This window comes from Tupaia chinensis, unplaced genomic scaffold (assembly GCF_000334495.1).
Source record: "Tupaia chinensis unplaced genomic scaffold, TupChi_1.0 Scaffold000606_1, whole genome shotgun sequence".
Lineage (NCBI taxonomy): Eukaryota > Metazoa > Chordata > Mammalia > Scandentia > Tupaiidae > Tupaia > Tupaia belangeri.
The window spans coordinates 705,800-729,739 of record NW_006160124.1 but is presented as its reverse complement, the minus strand read 5'-3'; the positions used below and the strand labels follow the sequence as shown (position 1 = coordinate 729,739).

Sequence of the window (23,940 nt, the reverse complement as noted above, 5' to 3'; positions counted from 1 at the left end):
AAAATATTTTATTAGTAAAAATTCCATAAATGACTTCCAAAAAAATCTCTTTTTAAATAAGGTAAGAAACAAAAAAGCCCAAGTGTTTATAAGTAAAAAATTACTCCAAAAGAATTCCTATTTGTAAATCCCATTTGCAAGTTATATGCAGAGATAGAGTTCTAGATAGCAATGAAGATTTTCTGAATGGCTCAGCTGTGGCAACACAGTGGTAGCATGCCACTCTTCAACACTGGAAGCCACATAAATATTGGGGTTCAATTTCTGGGTCAATCTGTACACACCAGATTCGCATGCCTGTGATCCTGGCTGTCTGGGAAGACTTCAGGGGTGGATAGTGGTACAAAACCTTTGTGGTTATCTCTCTCGCTCTCTCTCTCTCTCTTTCTATCTCTCATAAAAGAAATAAACAAAAGCTTTTTTTAACAATAATTTATTTAATTTTATTTATTCATTCATTTACTTCAATTTGACCAGAGAGAGACACACAGCAAAAGAGAGAAAGTAAGAAAACGAGCCACCAGGTCCAGGACTTGAACCATGGTCAGCCATGTGGGAGTGTCCAGCACCTCAGTCACCACGTCACCTGCTGGCTCTCAAACAAAATATTTTTTTAATTTCAAAATAATTCCTTTGAGGAAGTCAAATAAGGTATTATTTTCATAAAAGTCATTTTAATAAGAGAACTAAAAACAGTTTTCTCAATGAAACATGATGTTTTAAAAAATAAAACAGATGGTCTTTATCCATTTTAATACATCAAGATAGAAAATAGTGGTCTTCAGTCAACAAAAGAGAGTAGAATGTTTGAATTACTTAGTGAAAATTTGAGATCTGCAGTTCTTTCTTTTCTTTTTTTTTTTTTTTTAAATTTTAGACAGAGAGTGTGTAGGTCGGAAAGAAAGAGAGAGAGTGAGGGAGAGAGGGTACACATGAGTAAGCACATGCCCCAAAAGGGCTGCAATCCTTCTTTTTTTCATTCTCTATCACATCAAGATTCTGGGCAAACATACTCATTCCTGGCATGTTTTTCAAGTCCCCAGAGCTGGACACAAACTCTGGTAGGCCTTGAGAGATTTGGCTTTCTCTGCACCATACTCTACTGCAACACTACATAGTCAGTCCTGGAGTTCTTTCTTATAGTTTGCTATATTGTTGTCCCCTAATTTAACCCCTGTTCTGCAGTTATTCACTTTTTTATTTCTTTAAATAGCATTTATTAGATGCTGAGAACTATGATATGCATGGGGTAGGAAGATAAGACTGAGTCCACCCTCACTGAAATCAGCAGAATATGATAGACAGATGCCAACTGTCAACACTATGGGGTGATAGAGCTATGCACAGAGATGATATGAGGTCTGTCCTCTGCCTAGGAAAAATCAACACTTAAAATGATAATGACTAGAGTAAAATAAGAAAAAAAAAAAAAAGAAGCACCTTATACACACCAACAAGTAAGTTTATTAATAAGTGGCAATACCTTAGCAATGACAATGCTATCTCCAAAAGAAAATGTCAATACTTGCTGCTTCAAGAAGTATAAGAGAAGGAACCAGCAGTTAGTGTAATGGCTATGTCGCTGGACTCCCATGTAGTCAACCATGGTTCATGTCTCGGACCCGTGGGCTTAAAACTCTCGCCGGGCGCATGTGTGTGCATGCCCAAGATCCCGGAGAGGAGAATGGAGGAGAAGGGATTGCAGCGTGGCCATCCTCCCTGGGGGGTGATTTCTCGCTTTCTGTCTCTCTGTCTCTCTCTGTCTTTCTAGCGAGCACACGCGCCCTATAGCAAAAACCTCTCAAAAAAAAAAAAAAGAAGAAAAGAAAAGAAAAAGAAAGAACCAGGAAAAAAAAAAAAGTGGTAAAAGAATGAGAAAGAGAGGCATATATGGAGGGGACTAATACCCCTGTAAGAGGAAAAGAGCATTTCTTATGTTTGAATATCGCCCATTGCAGATTTCCAGATTCTGCTGTTTTTCTCACTATCTTAACCAAGAAACACAGAATGCTTTTAGTGCTCTGTGACTATGATCAGCTGTAAATAGCACCTTATTGGCAAATAGAGAATTTAAAGACATGATCAAGTTGAGATGTGGTCATTAGGGAGGGTCTTAATTCAAGAGAACTGGTGTCGTTATGAGAAGAGGGAAAAACAGTCACAACACACCATAGGAAGACACAGAGAGAAGATGGCCATATGAAGATGGAGGCAGAGACTGGAGTTATGCACCACGAGTCAAGGAATGTCCAGGCTACCAGAAGCTGGAAGAGGCAAGAAAGAATATACTCCTAGAGGCCTCCAAGAGAATATGGCCCTGCCAACACCTTGACTTTGGGCTTCTAACCTCCAGAACTGTGAGAAAATTAATTTATAATATTTCAAGCTACCAAGGTTGTGGCATTCTGTTGCGGCAGCCCTCAGAAATTATAATAATATACTTACGTGCTGCTTAATGACAGGGATGCATTTGGAGAAATACATCACTGGGTGATTTCATCATTATGCAAACACCATACTTACATTGTACCTACACAAACCTAGATGGTATAGCCAACTCCACACCCAGGATATACAGTATAGTCTGTTAGAATCTTACGAAACTCTTCATATGCGTAATCCATATTCTGACCAAGATATCATTATGTGACATGGGACAGAAGATTCAAAATACCCTCAGCAAGAGAGACGTTGAATAGAGAAAATAAAGGAAACTTATGCTTTGAAATTCCAGACTTGGACATTGAGATAGTCAATGTGAGAGGAGAGTTATAAGTGGAAAGACACACACAGGATAATGTATCTGATTAAAAAAAAAAAAAAAAAAAAAAAAGAAGGAGAAAAAAAAGACCTAAGTGTCTAAGTGTATACTGTAGATCAGGAGAAATTTCAAAAGGAAATTGCAGGGTTAGTATCAGTTTAAGTGCCTTAAGGTATAAGCTTTCACTGAGGAATATATAAGCCACAAATGTGGGTTTAGCTATCCTAACAGCCACATATTAAAATGGAAAAAAAAATAGGGGCTGGCAGGTGGCGTGGTGGTTAATGCACTGGACTTGCACATGGCTGACTGCTGTTCGAATACTGGACCTGGTGGCTTGTTTTCCCACTTTTCCTTTCTCTCTCTTTCTAGTCTCTTTCTGGCTAAATTAAAAAATAAACAACAATAACAAGTAAAATTAAATAGGTAAATAATTTATTTTAAAAAAAGAAAAAAAAGAAAAATTCATTTAATATATTTTATTCAACCAAATAGACCCAAAATGTTATCATTTGACATGTAATCTAATACAAAACTAACATCTTACTTTTTCCACACTAAGCCTTTGCATAAGTGTAGTGTGCATTTTGCACTTTTAGTACATCTCAACTCAGACCAGTCACATTGCAAGGACTGGGTGTCCACATGTTCTAATGGCCACTATACTGGGCAACAAATCACAAGAATGTTAAAGCAGAGACCTGAAAGTAGGATATATTCAAGTTAGTAGAAACGTAGGAAATACTGCCTTTGATTATGCCCTAGTCATCATTTTTATCCATTTTTAATAATAAAAACTGTCTATCACAGTGTCAATAAAAATGTTGACTTTAACAATATTTCCCTAGGGACTTGGCAGTGACACATGATAACAGGACCAGACCCACATGGGAACGTCATGGGTTCTCATCCTGAGATCTCCTTGTGCACACTAGGCATGTGCAGGTACCCGTGATTTAGGACGGCTAAGACTGGAGTGGGAATAAAGCAAGAAGGCCATATTGAGGATGTCTGTCTGTCTATCTCTCTGTCTCTAACCTAATACCCTAATAATTACTATGATTTTTGTATATTCCTTTCTAGTCCTTGTCCATAAGTACTGTTTTACAAAGCTATATGCAATTTTTTATTTTCCTTTTTCCATTCGAGTGAAATATTTCCATGTTTTCCATGTTTCTATATAAACTTTGCATTTTAAGATTTATTTTTTGTTTTAAAAATTATGTTTTGGGGCCAGCCCATGGCATAGTTGTTAAGGTAACAGGATCCCATATGGTCAACATGTAGTTCAAGTCCCAGATCCAACAGCTTGAGAAACACAATGGGATCATGTGAGTACATGCTCAAAACCATGAAAAAAAAAAGGGAAACGCATGAGAAGGATTGAGATATGACCATTCTCCATTGGGAGGAGCAGGGGGTGCTTTCTCACTTTCTTTCACTCTTATCTCTCTCTCTACAGATGAGTAAAAGTTCCAGAAAATCTTTACTAGTATGTGAATACACATACACACACACACACACACACACACACACACAAATGTGTTAGATCTTTCTAGAGTCATTCAATATCCTAGCCTTCCCAATTTTATTTTACAATAGGTCTTAACTTCCTCAATTTAGAATTCAATCATAATAACTTTTTAGAACATAACATTCACAGTCAGGTAACAATTATTACATTTTTTTTTCTTTTACTCACTTAGAATAAATTCTTAAATGTGGGATTATTGGTCAAGAAGGAAGAAAATTTCATGTTTAATATATAGTAAGGTTTTATCATTTCCTCTTTCCTTCTTTTATTTAATCAGCATTATTTGAAGATCTATTATTTGTCAGCCTCTGTATTCATTTGCATACCTGTATTCTTATATCCAAAACCTATTTATTTTGGATACTGATCTAAAATATATCCAGTTAAAAAGTATGTGGTTCAGCTGTGATGGTGTAGCAGTAATGCAATGCTCTCTAATACCAGAAGCCAAGTGGAAGACTGAGGTTCGGTTCCCAGGTAAACCTACACATGCTAGGTACACAAGGGCTGTGATCCAGCTGCCTAGAAGGGCTTAAGGGAGGACTATGGTTTGAGACCCTGTTAAGGATACTTCTCTCTCTCTTTCTCATACATGAAAGAAATAAATTAATAAATAAAAACGGTTTTATGTATGTTCATGCCCTCACATGTATGTTTATAATAATCAAATGTGATATAGAAAAAAATAAGTTGATGTAAAATGCTAATGACCTGATAAAAGTAAAGGATTCCTCTCAGCATAGGGCCCTGGTATTTATAATACCTATGCGCATGAGAAGGATTGAGATATGACCATTCTCCATTGGGAGGAGCAGGGGGTGCTTTCTCACTTTCTTTCACTCTTATCTCTCTCTCTACAGATGAGTAAAAGAACCTGTAAATCTTTATGAGTATACAAATACACACACACACACACACACACACACACAAATGTGTTAGATCTTTCTAGAGTCATTCAATATCCTAGCCTTCCCAATTTTATTTTACAATAGGTCTTAACTTCCTCAATTTAGAATTCAATCATAATAACTTTTTAGAACATAACATTCACAGTCAGGTAACAATTATTACATTTTTTTTTCTTTTACTCACTTAGAATAAATTCTTAAATGTGGGATTATTGGTCAAGAAGGAAGAAAATTTCATGTTTAATATATAGTAAGGTTTTATCATTTCCTCTTTCCTTCTTTTATTTAATCAGCATTATTTGAAGATCTATTATTTGTCAGCCTCTGTATTCATTTGCATACCTGTATTCTTATATCCAAAACCTATTTATTTTGGATACTGATCTAAAATATATCCAGTTAAAAAGTATGTGGTTCAGCTGTGATGGTGTAGCAGTAATGCAATGCTCTCTAATACCAGAAGCCAAGTGGAAGACTGAGGTTCGGTTCCCAGGTAAACCTACACATGCTAGGTACACAAGGGCTGTGATCCAGCTGCCTAGAAGGGCTTAAGGGAGGACTATGGTTTGAGACCCTGTTAAGGATACTTCTCTCTCTCTTTCTCATACATGAAAGAAATAAATTAATAAATAAAAACGGTTTTATGTATGTTCATGCCCTCACATGTATGTTTATAATAATCAAATGTGATATAGAAAAAAATAAGTTGATGTAAAATGCTAATGACCTGATAAAAGTAAAGGATTCCTCTCAGCATAGGGCCCTGGTATTTATAATACCTATGCCCAGTGTCAAATTTTAAAACACATAGTAGATATCATCATTCATTCAACCAATATATATTGCAGAACAATGAAATACTAGGCTCTCTAAGTACTTAAAATCTGAGAACAAATAAAGTTCAGTAACTGTCCTGTAGAACTCTGACACGTTTTCAAATTGTCAATAAGTGGGGTTCATATACTTTACAAACACAATCATAGACTTCATAAGTAAGGAAAATTTGAGATCATTTAACCCCTCACCATGGCACAGAGCTGACCCAGACCAAGCTAACCAAGGCAGAAATGCTGTCATCCTCTTCAAAATAGTAAACAACATAGTATTGGTAAATCTATTGTGGTGTTTATACCCATACTGGGCGATCCTCAGTATCTACTTCCAAACTGACTCTGCCAAATACAAAATTAATAGTTTATTTTTTATAGGACAGACATTTGGCTGTGACCCCACATTTATCATTTGGTGGGGGGGGGGCTAGAAAAGAGGCAAGTAGCCAGATGATAAGAATAAAACTTCTCATAACCATACTTGGTATGTTTTAGAGAGCTGAGTCTGAGAATGATGATGTCTCTGCAGCAAAACACTTCAAGTAGACTGATTCTGAACTCACCATTCATCCCATCACATTTTGAATTCCCAACATTGAAGCAAGAAGTTTTCATGTTGCCAGGAAGTACATTCCACCATTTATACTCAAACCCAAGAGCAGGCTCCGTTCCTGCTGGACATGGTCTGCATTCTATAGAAAATAAGTGGGGTGAAAAATTAAAATTAAATGGCATGTACACAACTTCTTCCTTTGCTTTCATCACTACCAAACTATAATTAGCAGGAGAGATATGAAAAGGAAAGATATTCCACCACCAATTCCCCTGGGAAGTAATGACTTTTTCAAAAAGAAAAGAAAGAAAGAAAAAAAGTCCTACACATAGAATGTGTGTGTGCATGATGCGTGCACACACGCATGCACATGCACATGTGCCCTTGTGGGATTGGCTCCATGCTGCAGTGGCTCAAGAGAAACCAGATCACACATGGTGATTGTGGTTCAAATCCCAGGCCTGGTTAGCCTGAAACATACAAGGTAAGCATGTGAGTGCCCAAGATTCAACAGGCTGAAAAACTTAAGGAAGGGAGAAACTGGTGGATGGTGTAATGATTATGTCGCTGGGTTCCCAAGTAGTCAACTGCAGTTCAAGTCTTGGACCTGATGGCTAAAACTGCCAGGTACATGTGTGTGCATGCCCAAGATCCCGAAAGGAGAATGGAGGAGAAGGGACTGGAAAAAGCCCCGGGGGTGATTTTTCATTTTCTATCTCTCTGTCTCTCTTTATCTCTCTGGCAAGTGCATGCACCCCATAGCAAAACACCTTCTCTAAAAAACAAATGTAAGGAAGGGGATCACAGTGTAACCAGACCCTATAGAGATGTTTTTCTGTATATATCTCTTACATGTGCACACACACACTCTGTCATGAATAAGAAAAAAAAATTCATGGTAGGTGCCAGGCAGTGGCACAATGGTAAAACATACCCTCTGCAATGCAATCTTAAATTTGAGGATTCCTAGTTCAAGTCTGGAAACTTCTCTGAGAATGCTGGAGCACACTAGGGGTGGATTGTGGTATCAAGTTTTTGTTAGAGGTTTTCTCGTACTTCCTCTTATTCTTGCTCATAGAAGATGTTTTCTTTTTCTTTTTTTTTTCTTTTTTTTAGTTTATGGTGGGAAGTGGCAGGCAGTGGACTAGTAGTAACACAATGAATCCACACGAGAGACATCCTGGATTTGTGTCCTGAGACCTCTTTAGCACACCAGGTATACATGGGCATGCCTCTGAGTCAGGCTGGCTGACAATGGGGGTAGAAATGAAATGAGGACCCTGTGGTAAATATCTGTTTCTCTCTATCTCTCTCTTTCTCTCTTACAAAAAAAAATAAACTTTTTAAAATGCTTATAAAACCATGTATTATGAAGAAATTATGAGTGAATTTAAAAAACAATCTACACCAAAATTAACTCATATTTTAATTCAACTTTGTGACAAACTTTTGAAATCATCTTATATACTTGACCAACATGAGAAATAAAAAGAATACATATAAAATCTTTTCAAACAATTTTCCCTTTCACTTCTGTCAGTAACTGCCAATATTGAATTATCCTTTCATGAGAATAGCAATTCTGAAACAAGTTCAAGTTCCCTTATGTGCGACCTTGGAATCAGTTCCTCCCACCCTGTAAAGAGGAACTATCTCACCCTTCCAATTGATTATTAAACTTCACAAAGTATTCATACCATTTAATTATGGACTGATGATACAAAATTCAAAATATTAATTACTTTGAGAATTAGTTCTAGAATTCGAAGGGTTTAAAAAGAGTTAGGTTTATAAAGTAAGCCTGATTTAGGGCCAGCAGGTGGTATGGTAGTTAAGACACCAGACTCCCACATGGTCCAATGCAGTTCAAGTCTTGGACCTGGAGACTTGCTTTCTCACTTTTCCTCTCTCTCTGTGTCTCTCTCTAGGAAGCACACATGCCCTATACCAAACTAAATATAATAATAAAAATTAATAAACATTAAAAGAAATAATTTAAAATTTTTAAATAACAAAAAGCTTCATTTTAATTAACACCTGCAAATTGAAATAGAAGGCTCTTTTCTCACCATGTTTAAACTTAACCATGACACTGCAGCATTGCATCAGTAAGAAAATGTGTAGGAAAACATTTAGTTAGCAAAACACTTCCTGGGGCCAAAGGAGACATTTTTATATAACCTGCTCAATGATCATGAGGTACATATTTACCCACAATCTTACAGACGAGGAAATTGAGGTTCAAAGTTTTAAGTAACTTGGCTGAAGTTACACTATTGATTCCCTGTATACAGATGGATTCAAATCCAAGGTCGATTTGACTCCAGAGCCTTTTTTATGCTCACTTAAAGGCTTAAGATACCAGCATCTAAAATCTACTGTTATATTTGTCTACTAAAATTAAATTCCGTAACAATTTTCTGTAGCATTATATGGTAAATATACTAAAATTTCTCAACTCTACATCTTTAAACAATCTACTCAGGGTCTATTTTGACATATGATCAAAATGAGCAATCTTTACTATTATTATAGCATAAAGTGTGATTTAACACATGTTACCCATGCATGAAAAATGAGTGCTTATCTTTAATCACATCCATGGTGAAATTTTCTTATCAATACCTAAAGGCGAACAGTCATCCCAATAAGAGAGCTTTATACATAATGCCATTGAACAGTTATTCTCCTATATTAAATAAGCCATTTGGGCCTTATAATTTTATTATTATATTTCTCAACACTTCCTTGGTCTCAGTGAGGTTAAGAAAATTATTTTTTTATATTATTCCATAAAAACAATCTAGAACGAGGTCACAGTAGTCTAATAAGATGAATTTGCTAAAGGTCTAATTCTTGGACCAGTTGACATCCTACCCTTTGTTCCATCTGAAAATGTTCCAGGAGGGCAGGGATGGCAAGATGATGATCCATTGTTATAAAATCCGGGGTTGCAAGGTGGACAATCTTTCTTCTCTCCAGAAGGGGGCAATCTGATAGCATCTGTGAGATCTTCCCTGCAGATTTTGGGCTCTATCCACTTGTACATTATCTGTGTCTGGGGGGAAAAAATGGGAAAAAAGCAAGCGAGTCAAATAACATGCTTATAACAAAAATTTTAAACTGTCAGTCTAGGAAAGGGGATGACGATGACAAAACAGAAGGGCCAGATGAAGAGAATCTGAAACATTAGCGACAAAATGAGAGAAAGAAAACAGGCAGAGAAATGACTATTAACTACAAATGTTTTTACTCTAAGCTAGAGGTCTTACCTCAGATACAGCATATTCATTATCATGAAATCCCTCTTTAAAATGTAGACAACATAATTATTGCCCTTACTCATCTATCCATTCATTCACATTGTCCTGTAATTGACATGTTTGCATGCAGCAACTGCATCTTTTTTGTTTTGAGACCTCCATTGTTTGCTTCCTTTCTTCCAGACATAGTACATTTTAAAACATTTTGCTCACAGTGCAAAAGAAATGGTTATTAAAAAAAAAGAGAGAGAGAGATCAAGCATCACATTTCAATCCTATTAATTCATAATTATTGGTGTTATTCTCTGAATTTTTTCAATAACCTGATATTAGACTACAAGAGCTATAGCTAAAATATTTCTTCTAGAGGCTTCTAGGCCATGTTCCATGTAGTCCTGAACATCAGGATTAAGGCAGCCTCTTAAGGACAGTAGTCTTTTAAGCCTTTACCTTTTATTCTCTCTCACACCTGCATTTACTTCCACACAAAACAAAATATTTTAAAAGTTTATTATACAATTATTCTTATTTAGAAATCAGATATATCAAATAGGTCGGCCATTCTAAAACAAAATTAATATGTATCATGGAGGAGGAGGGGTATATTTTAAATGCAAAGAGAAAAATAAATCAACTCTTATAACCAAATAGAAGTTTTGAGAAAGAGACTAAAAAGCTTCCTTTCATTAGACATATAAAGTGCTGAAATAGTTCTTTCTCCTTTAAAAGAGCTTCTGCAATAGGAAGTCTAATATTAAAGCTGGAGACCCAAAATTAAAGGCAATTCTCTATAGTTACTTCCAGTGAGGAAAGTACTTTAGGCCAGTCAATTGAGTCCTCAAGTATCCTATGAACAAGTAGATTATGTCATCTGAAGGAGGATGCTTAAGAAAATGATTTAACGGTAGATGTCTCAATAGAACTATAAATAACACATTTTTTTCATTTTATAATTCTCTCTTTCCACATTCATTTTATGCCTCATGCCATAATATACTGTAACCAGTCACTTTACCCATTTCCCTCTTTACCATCTGTAGAATAACGGCTACTACTGAAAAAAATAAATCATATCCTCTATCCATAAAGGACTCAATTCACCTGAAAAAAGGTAGTATTAAAATTCAAGGAATCTCAGTAAATGAAATATTATATTTAGGGGATTGTCTTTTTATAAAACTTTGGTATAACATGTATAAAAAAAACAAATTTCAAATCCTAGTTAATTCACTAATTTTTTTATTTATCTTGACATTAATAAAAATGGATTGAGCTGTGTGTGAGTTACCACATTGTTGGGAATAGTGGGATTCCACACAGAAATGGAGGGTGGCTGAGGTTGAGTACTATGTGCTGATCCTGGGGGTATACTGGGTAATCTTCTCAACCACAGGAGAGGAACATATGATTATCTTCATAGGTTTATATATGAAGAAACACTCTAGACTAGAGCTATTAAACAAGTTGCCCAAAAGTCATATACAAGAGGAGGGCAGGTGTAACTAGACCCATGTGGCAAAGGTCCTGGGTTCACATCACATGTTAGGCGCATATATATATATGCATGCCCTTGATCTTGTCTGGCTGGGAGTGGGGGTGGATAACGGAATGAAAATCCAATTGAGAGTGCCTGCCTCTCTTCATATGTCTCTCACAGAAGAATAAATAAACTTTCAAAAAGTCTTTTACAACTAGTAAATGGTAAAGTAGTACTAGTTAAAGACAGTTGGTTTGGTAAGTTTTAAAATAATAAAATGTAGAAAACTAAAGAGATAAAAACAAATAAAAGAACACAAAATAACCATGCAAATGGCTTACAAAATGACAGGGATAAGTCTGCAAACATTGATAATAAAGTTGACTGTTAATAGATTAAATTTAAATTGTCCAATTGAAAGACACAGACTGGCTGAATGGATTTAAACAAACAAACAAACAAAAAACCCAGAAGCCCTCTATGTACTGTTTGCAAGAAATGTACCTCACTGATAAAGACATATGCAGACTGAAAATAAAGGGCTGAAAAAAGATATTCCATGCAAATGGAAATTCAAAAAGACTGGAGTTGCAATACTGATATCAGACAAAATAGATTTTAAGACAAAAAGTGTAAGAAGAGACAAAGAAGGACACTATGTAGTACTAAAAGGGCTAATTCATCAAGAAGATGTAACACTTTAAATATCTATGCACCCAACACAGGAGCACTTATATATATAAAAGATTGCTGGATCTCGAGGGAGAGAGAGGATGCAACACACAAATGGTTGGAGAACTCGACACCCACTGTCTTCTCTGCCCAAATCATCTAGACAAAAAAATAACTGAAAAGATACAATTTCTAAATAATGCCATCAATCAAAGGGACTTGCCAGATTTCCCCCTTAACTCAACAATCATAAAATACACATTTCTCTCACGCCCACATAGAACACTAAAAAATCTGCCACATGATAGGGCACAAAATAAGCCTTCACAAATTCAAAGGTATAGAAACTATATCTAGCACCTTCTCCAATCACAATGGAATTAAACTTGAAATGAACTGCAGAAAGAACCCTCAAAATTACACAAATACATGGAGCCTAAACAAACTACTCCTGAATGATTTCACAGTCACTGAAGAAATTAAGACTGAAATAAAGAGTCATTGAAACCAATGATAATGAGAACACAAGTTTTCATAACCTATAGGACACAGTGGAAGCAGTCACAAGAGAGAAGTTCACAGGAATTAATGTTCACAAGAAAAACGTGAGCTGGCAGGTGGCATGGTGGTTTAGGTGCTGGACTTTCACATGGGCGACCATGGTTCGAGTCTTGGACCTGGTGGCTTGCTTTCTCACTCTCCCTCTCTGTCTCCCTCTGGTCAAATTGAAGAAGAAATAAAATAAATAAGTTTTTTAAAAAAGGAAAAACAATGGCATGGTGGCCAATAGACAACTTACCCATGCATCCCTAGGAACTAGAACAATATCAATAACAACAACATAAATAAATAATCAAACAGAAATAAATGAAATAGATAATAAAAGAACTATACAGAACATAAATGAAGCCAAAAGCTGGTTCTTTGAGAAGGAAAAACAAAATCATCACACCATTAGCTAGACTAATCAAGAACAGAGAAAGGAACCAGGTAAATCAAATCAGCAATGAAAGAGGCAATATTACAACAGACATAACAGAAATACAGAAGATCATAAGATAATACTATGAGCAACAATACGCCAATGAACAAGTAAACCTAGATGAGATGGACAAATTTCTGGACACATATAATCTACCAAGAATAAATCAGTAAGATACAGAAAGCTTGAATAGATCCCTAACAAATAATAAGATTGAATCAGTAATAAGTAGTCTCTCAACAAAGAAATGTCCAATTCCCAGTGGTTTTCACTTCTGAATTGCACAAAACTTTAAAATAAGAGCTAACCTCGATTCTACTCAAACTATTTATAAAGATTCAAAAGTAAAGAACTCTCTTAAACTCATTCTGTGAAGCATCCATCACCCTGATTCCCCAAATACACAATGACACCATACAAAAAAAGAAAACTACAAATCAATACCCCTGTTGAATATAAATACAAAATTCTCAACAAGATACTAGTAAATTGTATCTTTTTAACATATTAAAAGATTATATACCATGACTAGGTAAGCTTTATTACAGGGATACAAAAGTGGTTCAACATACCCAAAGCAATAACTATAACACATCATACTAACAAAAGGAAAGATAAAAACATATAATCATATCAATTGATACAGAAAAGGCATGTATTTTTATTGAAATGCAACATCCCTTTATGATTAAGATTCTCGGCAAATCTGCATAGAAGGTATTTCTCAAAGCAATAAAAGCCATATATGAAAAGTCCATAGCTAATATACTGACTAGGGGAAAGCCGGAAGCTTTTCCACTAAAAACTGGAACAAGACAAGGCTTCCCACTTTCTCCACTGGACCTGGTGGCTTGCTTTCTCACTCTCCCTCTCTGTCTCTCTCTGGTCAAATTGAAGAAGAAATAAATATTTTATTTCTTTCAATATACTGAATCATAAAAAAAAGTTAGGATGCATTTTTGCTAGAAAAATACATCATGATTTTTTCTGATGACCCAGTAGTACTGGAAGTCCTAGCCAATGCAATCAGACAAGAGGGTAAAATAAAAGGTATTCAAATAGGAAAAAAAGAAGTAAAATTATCTCTATTTGTAAATGACATGATTATATACATAGAAAATCCAAAAAACACTCCTGGAAGTGATCAATGAATACACTAAAGTGACAGCATATAAAATCAACATACAAAAATATATAGCATTTTTATATACCGGCAAGAAACTAACTGAGGCACAACTGAAGAAAGCAATCTCAATTATAATAACCACAAAAAAATTAAGATACCTTTGAATAAACCTATCTCAAGAAATGAAAGACCTCTACAAGGAAAACTATACAAACTTGAAAAAGAAACTGAAATGATACAAAAAAGTGGAAAGACATCCCATGTTCCTGGATTGGAAGAATAAGTATAATCAAAATGTCAACTGTATCCCAAAATGTCAACCATATTCAAATTAATCCTCAAATTCAATGCTATCCCAATCAAAATACCAGAGATATTCCTCACAGGAATAGAAAAAAATCATAAAATTTATCTGGAATCATAAGCGGCCTCATAATGCCAAAGTAATACTGTGCCAAAAGAATAAAGTAGGAGGCATCTCACTTTCAGACCTCAAAATATATCACAAATCTGTGATCATCAAAACAGCATAGTATTGGCACAAAAACGGGCAGGGAGACCAATATAATAGAACTGAAAAGCCAGAAATACACTCCAAAACATAGAGCCAACAGACTTTTTTTTTTTTGAGAGGTTTTTGCTGTAGGGTGTGTATGCTCACCAGAAAGACAGAGAGAGACAGAGAGACCAAAAAAAAAAAAAAAGAAATCACCCCCCAGGGGGGATGGCCATGCCACAATCTCTTCTCCTCCATTCTCCTCTTGGGATCTTGGGCACACACACACACACACACACACACACACACACACACACACACACGACCGGAGTGAGTTTAAGCCACTAGGTCCGAGACTCAAACCACGGTCGGCTGCATGAGAGTCCAGCAACAGAGCCATTACACCAACTGCTGGTCCAGAACCAATAGACTTTTGACCAAGGACACAAGACAACTCAGTGAAAACAAGAAAATCTCTTCAATAAGTAGTACATGAAAGACTGGATATTCATCTGCAGAAAAATAAAACTGAACTCTGATCTTTTGCCACTAACAAAAATCAACTAAAACTGATCAAGAATCTAAACATAAAACCCCAAACTATAAAACTCCTGGTGGAAAACACAGGAGAACTATTGGAGACATTTGAGTGGCCAAAGACTTCTTAACTAAGTCCCCAAAACACAGGCAATAATCCCAAAAATAGACAAGTGGAACTACATCAACCTAAAAAGCTTCTGCACAGTGGGAAAAAAAAAAAAAAACAAAAATTAGAGTGAGAGGACAACCCTCAGAGTGGAGGAAAATATTTGCAAACTGTGCCTCAGATAAGGGACTGATAACCAGAATACAAAGGGAACTCAAGCAGCTTACCCATTTAAAAAAAAAAAAAATTCCAATCCAATCCAAAGATAGGCAAATGAGCTAAACAGATAACTTTCCAAGGAAGACATACAAACAGCCAAAAAGAATATGAAAAAAATGCTCAACATTGCTCATCATAAGAGAAATGCAAATCAAAACCACAGTGAGATATCACTCTGATTAGAGAATCAGAATGGCTAAGATTAAAAAAATAGAGAATGCTAAGTGCTGACAAGACTGGTGAAAAGGGAATACTCCCACACTGTTGATGAAAATTAGTACAACCACTGTGAAAAACAATATGGAGTTTCCTCAGAAATCTACAAATAGAACTGCATGCAACCCAATAATTCCACTCTTAGTATCTACCCAAAGGATGAAAAACCCTCATCTGGAAAAACACTTGCACATCCATGTTTATTGCAGCATTATTTACAATAGCTAGGACATGGAATCAACCCAAATGTCCAAGAACAGACGAATGAATTGAAAAAATGTGGCACATATACTTTATGGATTACTAATCAGCCATAAAGAATGAGATCTGACATTTTATACAAAATGGACGAATATGGAAGACTGAATGCTAAGCGAAACAAGTCAGACTATGAAAGACAAAAACAGGCATTGTATGTTCCCACTAAATATATCCTGAATGTCTGCACTCTACAACAGAAACTAAAAGATTGGAAGGTATAATAGCAGGGAGGGCAACTGTAGATTCTAGAGACTGTATAGGAGGGGGTGGGAAACAGGAAGTGGGATGGAAAGAATCAGGGGAAAAAAAAGAAACAAAGAGACACAAAAAAGGAAAATTATCTATTATGATAATGCATACAGTAATATCTCTGACCTGACTAACATATATTGTATTCACACTGGAAAAACCATGCTTACACTGTAAAGATATACAGTGACCGTTAAGGGGGCTGGACTTCCACATGGTTGACTGCAGTTTGGATCCTAGGCTTTGCAGTTTGAACTCACATGGGGAACATGTGTATGAATACCCAAAATCCCAAGAGAAGAATGGAAGAGAAGAGAGATTGTGGTATGATCAGATTTCTTAATTTCCTTCTCTCTGTCTCTCTCCAGTGAGTACATGTACCATTTGACTAAAACCTTAATAATTAATTAATTAATATTAATTAATAAAGTAGAACCAGCAGGTGCTGTACTGGTTGGGACACTGAACTCTTACGTGGCCAACCGTGGCTCAGGTCCTGGACCAGGTGGCTTGAAACTCACACTAGGTGCATGTGCATATGTACCCAAAATCCCAAGAGAATGGAGGAGAAGGGATTGCAGCATGGCCATTGCCCTGGGGGGTGATTTCTCACTTTCTGTGTCTGTCTTTCCAGTGAGCACATGTGCATTATAGTAAAAAAAACTCTCAAAAATAATAATAAAATACAAAAACATATTTTGAAACACCAGCTAACCACATGATTTATCTACAAACTATAAATGTATTAAAATTCGAAAGTGTGGGGACCAGCAGTTAGAGTAATGGCTATGTCACTGGACTCCCATGTAGTCAACTGTGGATCGAGTTCTGGACCCAGTGGCTTAAATTCATGCAAGGCACATGTGCATGCATGCCCAAGATCCCAAGAGGAGAATGGAGGAGAAGGAATTGAGGCATGGCCATCCCTCCTTGGGGGGGGGGGGGTTTTTTACATCTCTCGTCTGTCTTTCTGGCAAGTGCATGGCTTTCTGTCTCTGTCTCTGTCTGTCTGGTGAGCACATGTGCCCTATAGTAAAAACCTCTACCAAAAACAAAAAAAATTAGAAAGTGTATACCACCTTTAAACATGTAAACACTTGGGATGTCAAATTTCAAAGACATTTCAGTAACTTTTAGGTTTATAAAGCATCTTGCTTTACATGGCAGATTGATTCTCTGCCTCTCTTTCTAATGTAGACAGATGCTTTCAAGTCTGGCTCTCTGGGGAAAAATAAAAATTCATATTAATGATACTTAAAAACAGATGGCTCACAGTGCAGGTGAAAAACCAACAATTTATTCAGTCAATGGCAAACTGAGGTAAAATTATGAAATACTTTATGAAACCAGAACCCTTACAGAACAAAATTTACCTGATTACCATCAAGATTCCAAAAGAGCTAAGTGCTTATGTTTATTTATACTAAACATTAAAAAAAATTAAAACATGTGGGACCAATCACAGTGGTGTAGGCAGTAGAGTACCACTGTATGATACTGGCCTGATATGGGAGGCCCTGGTTCTGGTTCACTAGAACACACAGGTATACTTGGTTACTGATGATCCTGACTGACTGGGATCCTGGGAGAAGGACTGTGGCATGGCAAGATCCTATTGAGGGTACCCTTCCCTTCCAAAGGGAAGGGAGAGAAGGGCAGGTAATGGAATGATGAAAGAGATGGGAGGAAATAAACTGAAAAGATGTACACATGGAAGTATCAATTAGAAGTTGATGCTCATATCAAAATAAAATTTAGGGACCAGCAGTTGGCATAATGATTATGTCGTTGGACTCTCATATAGTCAACTGTGGTTCAAGTCCTGGACCTAGTGGTTTAGACTCATGCCAGGCACATGTGTGTGCATGCCCAGGATCCTGAGAGGAGAATAGAGGAGAAGGAATTGTGGCATGGCCATCCCCCTGGGGTGTGATTTCTCGCTTTCTGTCTCTCTGTCTCTCTTTGTCTTTCTGGTGAGTGCACTTGCCCTATAGCAAAAAAATACCTCTCAAAAAAAAAAAAAAGAAAGAAAAATTCAAATCTAGGAGGACTAAAGTGTAGACAATTTTTTTCCCTTTTTAATTTTTTTTAATTTATTTGAAGTCATTCACTGTACATTAATACAATATACAAAATGAGATTTTCCATCCACTATACATTGTATATTGACTCAATCAAGGATATTACCATACATGATTTTTTTAATTTATTTGCAGTCATTCACTGTACATTAATACAATATACAAAATGAGATTTTCCATCCACTATACATTGTATATTGACTCAATCAAGGATATTACCATACATGTTTTCATCATGAAATAATTATCTATTTCTTGTTTCTTATATATTTTGTTCCCCCCACCAACTTAATTCCCTACCTCTTATCCTCTACCAACTCCCCCACTTCTCCCACACTGTCTCTGGTATATACAGTTGTTTTCCATGCCATTTTCCCCCCACATTTTATTGGTTCACTAAAAATATTAATTAATTTAAAAACATCCAATATCAAGCACACTTGATATATACATATTTAAGAACACATGTCTGATTTTAGGCACAAACCTCAGTGAGTAAAGTGAACATACTATAAAGTAGCACCTCACTGGAGCTATCTAGCTTACTGCAGTCATTAAGTAGGTATTAATAGGTGTTTTTAATGCATTTTTAATTTCAAAAAAGTTTTACTTTTAATATATCAAAATTTTTAAAATGTTAAGGAAAATTTGCTTAAAACTTAAAAGTCAGGAAAAAGGTTAGGATTCAGTTCAAATAGTAGGTACATGAATCTACCAACAGTTCAGAGAAGACAAAAATTTTTAAATATGGAAATAAAAACATTGAAGAAAATCAGTAGTCTAAAGTAAAAAATTCTATTTCTCTAGTTCAGACTCATGTAATTAATCTCTCTCCTATTGAATTTGCAGTGTTACTGTGGTCTGATCTTTCCATTTAAACTCTGGAAGTTAACATTCAGCTCTGGACTTGTCCCTACTATTAGGCTGGACATTATTTTGGTTGTTTCTTGTACTCTTATTTCTGTGTGAATAACTTTAGTTTTCCTGATATAGCACTCCCTTCAGCACTTCTTGGAGAGCTGGTTATGGTGTTGGTAAATTCTTTCAGGTTTTGTTTATCTGAGAATGTTTTTGTCTTTATTTCCCATATGAAAGATCATCTTGCTGGGTATAGTATTCTTGGTTGAAATTGTTTTTCACTTAACACTTTGAATATATTTTCCCATTCTTTCCTTGCTTGCATTGTTTCTAATGAAAGGTCCAATGTTAGGCTTATGGGATATACTTTGAAAGTAACTTGACATTTCTCTTTTGCCACTTTTAGTATCTTATCTCTATGGTTTTGATCAATCTGGCAATGATGTGCCTCGGGAAAATCTTCATGTTTAGACTCTATGTGGGGTTCTTTATATTTCTTGGGTCTGGATATTAGAGTGCCTCTCTAGGTTTGGAAAGTTTTCTTCCAGGATTTCATGGAATAGATTATCTATGCCCTTACTAGTTTCTTCAACTTCAGGGATACCGATGATCTGGATGTTAGGGCATTTAATGGTATCTAGTATAACTCGTATGTTATTCTCATTTTTGAGGGTTCTTTTCTAAGTCTTTTTGGTGAATTTTTCTAGGTCAGAGATTCTGTCTTCTACATCTGAGATTCGATCTTCTACATGGTCTAATCTGCTTTTGATACATTCAACAGAAATTTTTATTTCCTGTATTACAGCCTTCATCTCTAACAATTCCATTTGATTCTCTTTTATGATGTGTATCTACTCTTTCTGCTCATGCAAGAACTTCCTTACCTCCCAGAACTCGGTGTCTCTTTTCTCCTGCATCTTCTAGAGTGTGTTGTCTCTATTCTCTCGCATCTCTGTTAGTTTTGTCATTATGAATATTTTAAATTCTTTATCTGACATTTCCATGAGTTCTTTGGGGAAGAATAGGAGTTATTCTTTTCCATTAGAGGATATTTTGTTCATTTCTCACATTTCTTGTGCCTCTGCAGTGGTTTCTGGTCATCTGATGGATTATACACTTTTTCCTGCCACCTGCCTAGACCAAGGAGCAGGAGGGTGAAGTCTGGGCAGAGGGTCTTTGGTGGTCAAAATCCCTGAAAGGGGCCACTTTTAACTGAGTTGTAGATGGCTGCTGATTGGCTTATCCTGGATTCTGGCTAGACTGGGGGGCAATAGGGTGAAGTCTGAGCAGAGGGTGGTTGGTGCAAATGTAGACAAATTTTGAGAGCGAATTTGTCCATGATTGCCTGCTTTCTTCCTTAAAATGTCACTATATACATATACTAAGCCTTCATAGATTGAATTCATCAGAGACAAGTTGCATGTGCATTAAAGGGTCACTAACTGCCTCTCCACCTACCCCACCTTTGTGTTCCATGACGTTCTGGCTCAGATGGTCTCAGTCAAGCAGACTATTGTTTGCTTCCCTGCCTTGCCCAAACCTTGCTCCTTTCCATCATTTGTCTCTCTTGAAGTGATCCACACCCTTCGCCAACCTGTGCCTGATCCCCCAATTCGAAGCCATGCTTAGCATCCACACCTGCTCTCAGTAGACCCTCAGCCTACCAACCACGTATTGCCATTCACCTGGATTTTTTTTCTAGGACAATGCTGCTGCTTCTTTATTTTCCCAGGTGTTTACCTCTGTCTCTTTTTGTTTTGTTTTGTTTTTTGAGAGGTTTTTGCTATAGGGCACTTGCACTCACCAGAAAGACAGAGACAGCGAGACAGAAAGTGAGAAATCACCCTCCAGGGGGGATGGCCATGCCGCAATCCTTCTCCTCCATTCTCCTCTCGGGATCTTGGGCATGCATGGACTTGCACCTGGTGTGAGTTTAAGCTACCAGATCCAGGACTCGAACCATGGTCAACTACATAGGAGTCCAGCGACATAGCCATTATGCCAACTACTGGTCCTTCTGTCTCTTCTTTTTAAAGGCTTAGCAGCATTGTCCATCTTTTTCCTTTATGTGGAAGACACCACTTCAACATTGTATTAGAGGTTCTAGACAGAGCTTTAGGCAAGAAAATATTCTAAAATTATATCATGATAAATATATTATAAATAATAACATGTAGTTTAAATGAATAAATGATATGGCATGAGAATTGTGTCTTTATATAGTGGGTTTAAGTTTCCAAAAAATGACTGTCAGGAATTTTTTTTTCATTTTTTATTTCATTCTCTCTTTTACATTCAATCACATTATTTAGCTTACAAATTTAGTATTTCAACATGTGAACATTTCTCCCTAGTCCAGTTGATAAAACTATAAAAGTATATTCAACAGATAATACCACATTACTTTGTCCCATTAATGCGTTGCCTCTCTATTTTTCTTCTAAATGTCCTTCCTCAGACTCTACTCTTTCACACACACTATATCTGGTATTTACATCTATTTACTGTGCTTATATAACCTTTAGTCAATCAGTTTCAGTCCTCGAGAAAACTGCAGCACATATACTCTATGGAATACTATTTAGCCATTAAAAAAAAAAACCTTGGCTTTTGACAGAAAGTGAAAGAATATGGAAGATCTACTGCTGAGTGAAGCAAGTCAGGCAATTAAGCAGAGACATTTTATGTCCCCACTTAATATATACTGAGTGTCCACACTCTATGACTGAAACTGATTGACTATCAGGAATTTTTTAAACAAATCTTAAAATTTCTATTCTTTCTTTTCTTATTGTTCTAATTAAGAAATGTAGACTCTGGGGCCAGCAGGTGGCATGGTGATTAGAGCACTGAACACTCCCACAGATCAACCACAGATCAAGCCCTGGACTGGGTGGCTTGCTTTCTCACTTACTTCACTTACTTTCTCTCTCTCTCTCTCTCTCTCTCTCTCTCTCTTTGTCTCTGTCTCTCTCTCTGGTCAAATTAAGATAAATGAATCAATAAATAAAATTCAAAAAAAAAAGAAATGTAGACTCCAAGTATATTTGATTTGCTTAAATTATATACAAAGAAAGGCAAATCTAGGGACCAGCAGTTGGCATAATAGCTATGTCGCTGGACTCCCATGTAGACCGCGGTTTGAGTCCCGGACCCAGTGGCTTAACTCACACCAGGTGCATGTGTGTGCGAGTCCAAGATCCCAAGAGAAGAATAGAGGAGAAGGGATTGTAGTGTGGCCATCCTTCCCTGGGGGTGATTTCTTGCTTTCTGTCTCTCTGTTTCTCTCTGTCTTTCTGGTGAGTGCATGCACCTAGCAAAAAAAAGAAAAAAAAAAAAAAGAAAAGAAAGGTAAATCTAATAATACATATTTTCTTCCCTAGTCCAGTTGATAAAACTATAAAGATAATATCACATTTCTTTGTCCCATTAATGCTCTGCCTCTCTATTTTTCTTCTAAATGTCCTTTCTCAGACCCTAATTATATACTATTTTTAATACCTCTCTCCTGTCATATCATTCAGTAGTATTATGTTACAGAAATTGAACATTTGGAATAATGTATAATATTGATGATTATTAAGAGAAAAAGAAAATACAAGACATTCTGATATCAAAGCACTAGCAAATTCATACCCTTCACCAAGCTGTGTCTGATCCCCCAATTTGAAGCCATGCTTAGCATCCACATCTCCTCTCAGTAGACCCTCAGCCTCCAACCACATATTGAGGGTTTCCTCAATGATTTATGAATCTCCTAGACTTAGAGATGAAGATGCAATATAGCCTGGTGCCTCCTCTACAAAGGCTCCTTCCTGAAACATCTCTCCCTACCAGGTACCCCTCTGGCCCTGGCACAAAGGTTCCTATTGGACAAACATGCTACTCCAGGATTGGGCAGCTCTGCTTATTAGAACACCATTACATTCTCCTGGAATTTACCTCCTGATTGTTCATTTGATCAGCCCAAATTCTGCCTTATGGAATAACACAGCAAAGCCTATTTCTTCTCTCCCAAGGTTTTCCTTCAAAGGTATAATTACTACTGAATTCTTACTGAGTACCTACTATGCATAAAACAAAACACTGTTGGGGATTTAAGATACAGGTGATCTGAAGGAGATTATAGTAATGAGACAGGTTCACAAACTGCTGTGTTTTCTTTTCAAAACACATGACGGGGACACAAAGCACAAACTTTAGAAACGAATAATTTGCATTAAAATTCCAGTCTTAAGACTTACTAGCTATGACCAGTTATGGCCTTGGGGAAGTTATTAAGCCTCAGTTTCCTCCTCTGCAAACTGAGTATAATAATATATAAATTGTACAGCTGTTGAAAGAAAATAATTAGAGGTAATGTTTGTAGATGCACGTACACGTGCATACACATGTATCTGAAGAGAGAGTGTGCCCATAGATCCGTAAGTGGTATCCGCTTCCACGGCTACGATTATTACTCTGTCTACAATTACTGTCTCATCCTCATCATCACTTTCAAGAAACACACAAAATGCCACGAGGGTCTAAAAGATAGAGATCACATCTCTGTGAGACAGGAGGAAACATCACAGATGATCATGATTCTTCCTTCCCATGGTGCCTTTCCTTCAACCTAAAAAACATATATATATTTCCAGCTCTTCAATCATCCCTCATATGAAATATCCTGGCCTCTATTCTGTACATTTTCCCCATTTTTTTCTTATGCCAAAGACAGAACATAATACTTTCTGAATGTGAAAATTATTCACTTGCTAATTCTCTCATTCACTAATTTTTTCAACAGATGTTACACTACCTTCTTC

The 23,940-nt window shown here is 36.4% G+C and overlaps 1 protein-coding gene across 1 annotated transcript in view; it reads right to left on the bottom strand.

The window, feature by feature from the left end:
* ELAPOR2 (endosome-lysosome associated apoptosis and autophagy regulator family member 2) overlaps positions 1–23,940 on the bottom strand; it is a 116,907-nt gene that overhangs the window by 49,452 nt on the left and 43,515 nt on the right. Inside the window, exons 8-9 of the mRNA XM_027775852.1 lie at positions 9,464–9,644; positions 6,597–6,725 (exon numbers count right to left, since the gene is read on the bottom strand). Of these exons, the coding sequence (XP_027631653.1) occupies positions 6,597–6,725; positions 9,464–9,644 (310 nt within the window). The remainder of the gene's footprint in view (positions 1–6,596; positions 6,726–9,463; positions 9,645–23,940) is intronic.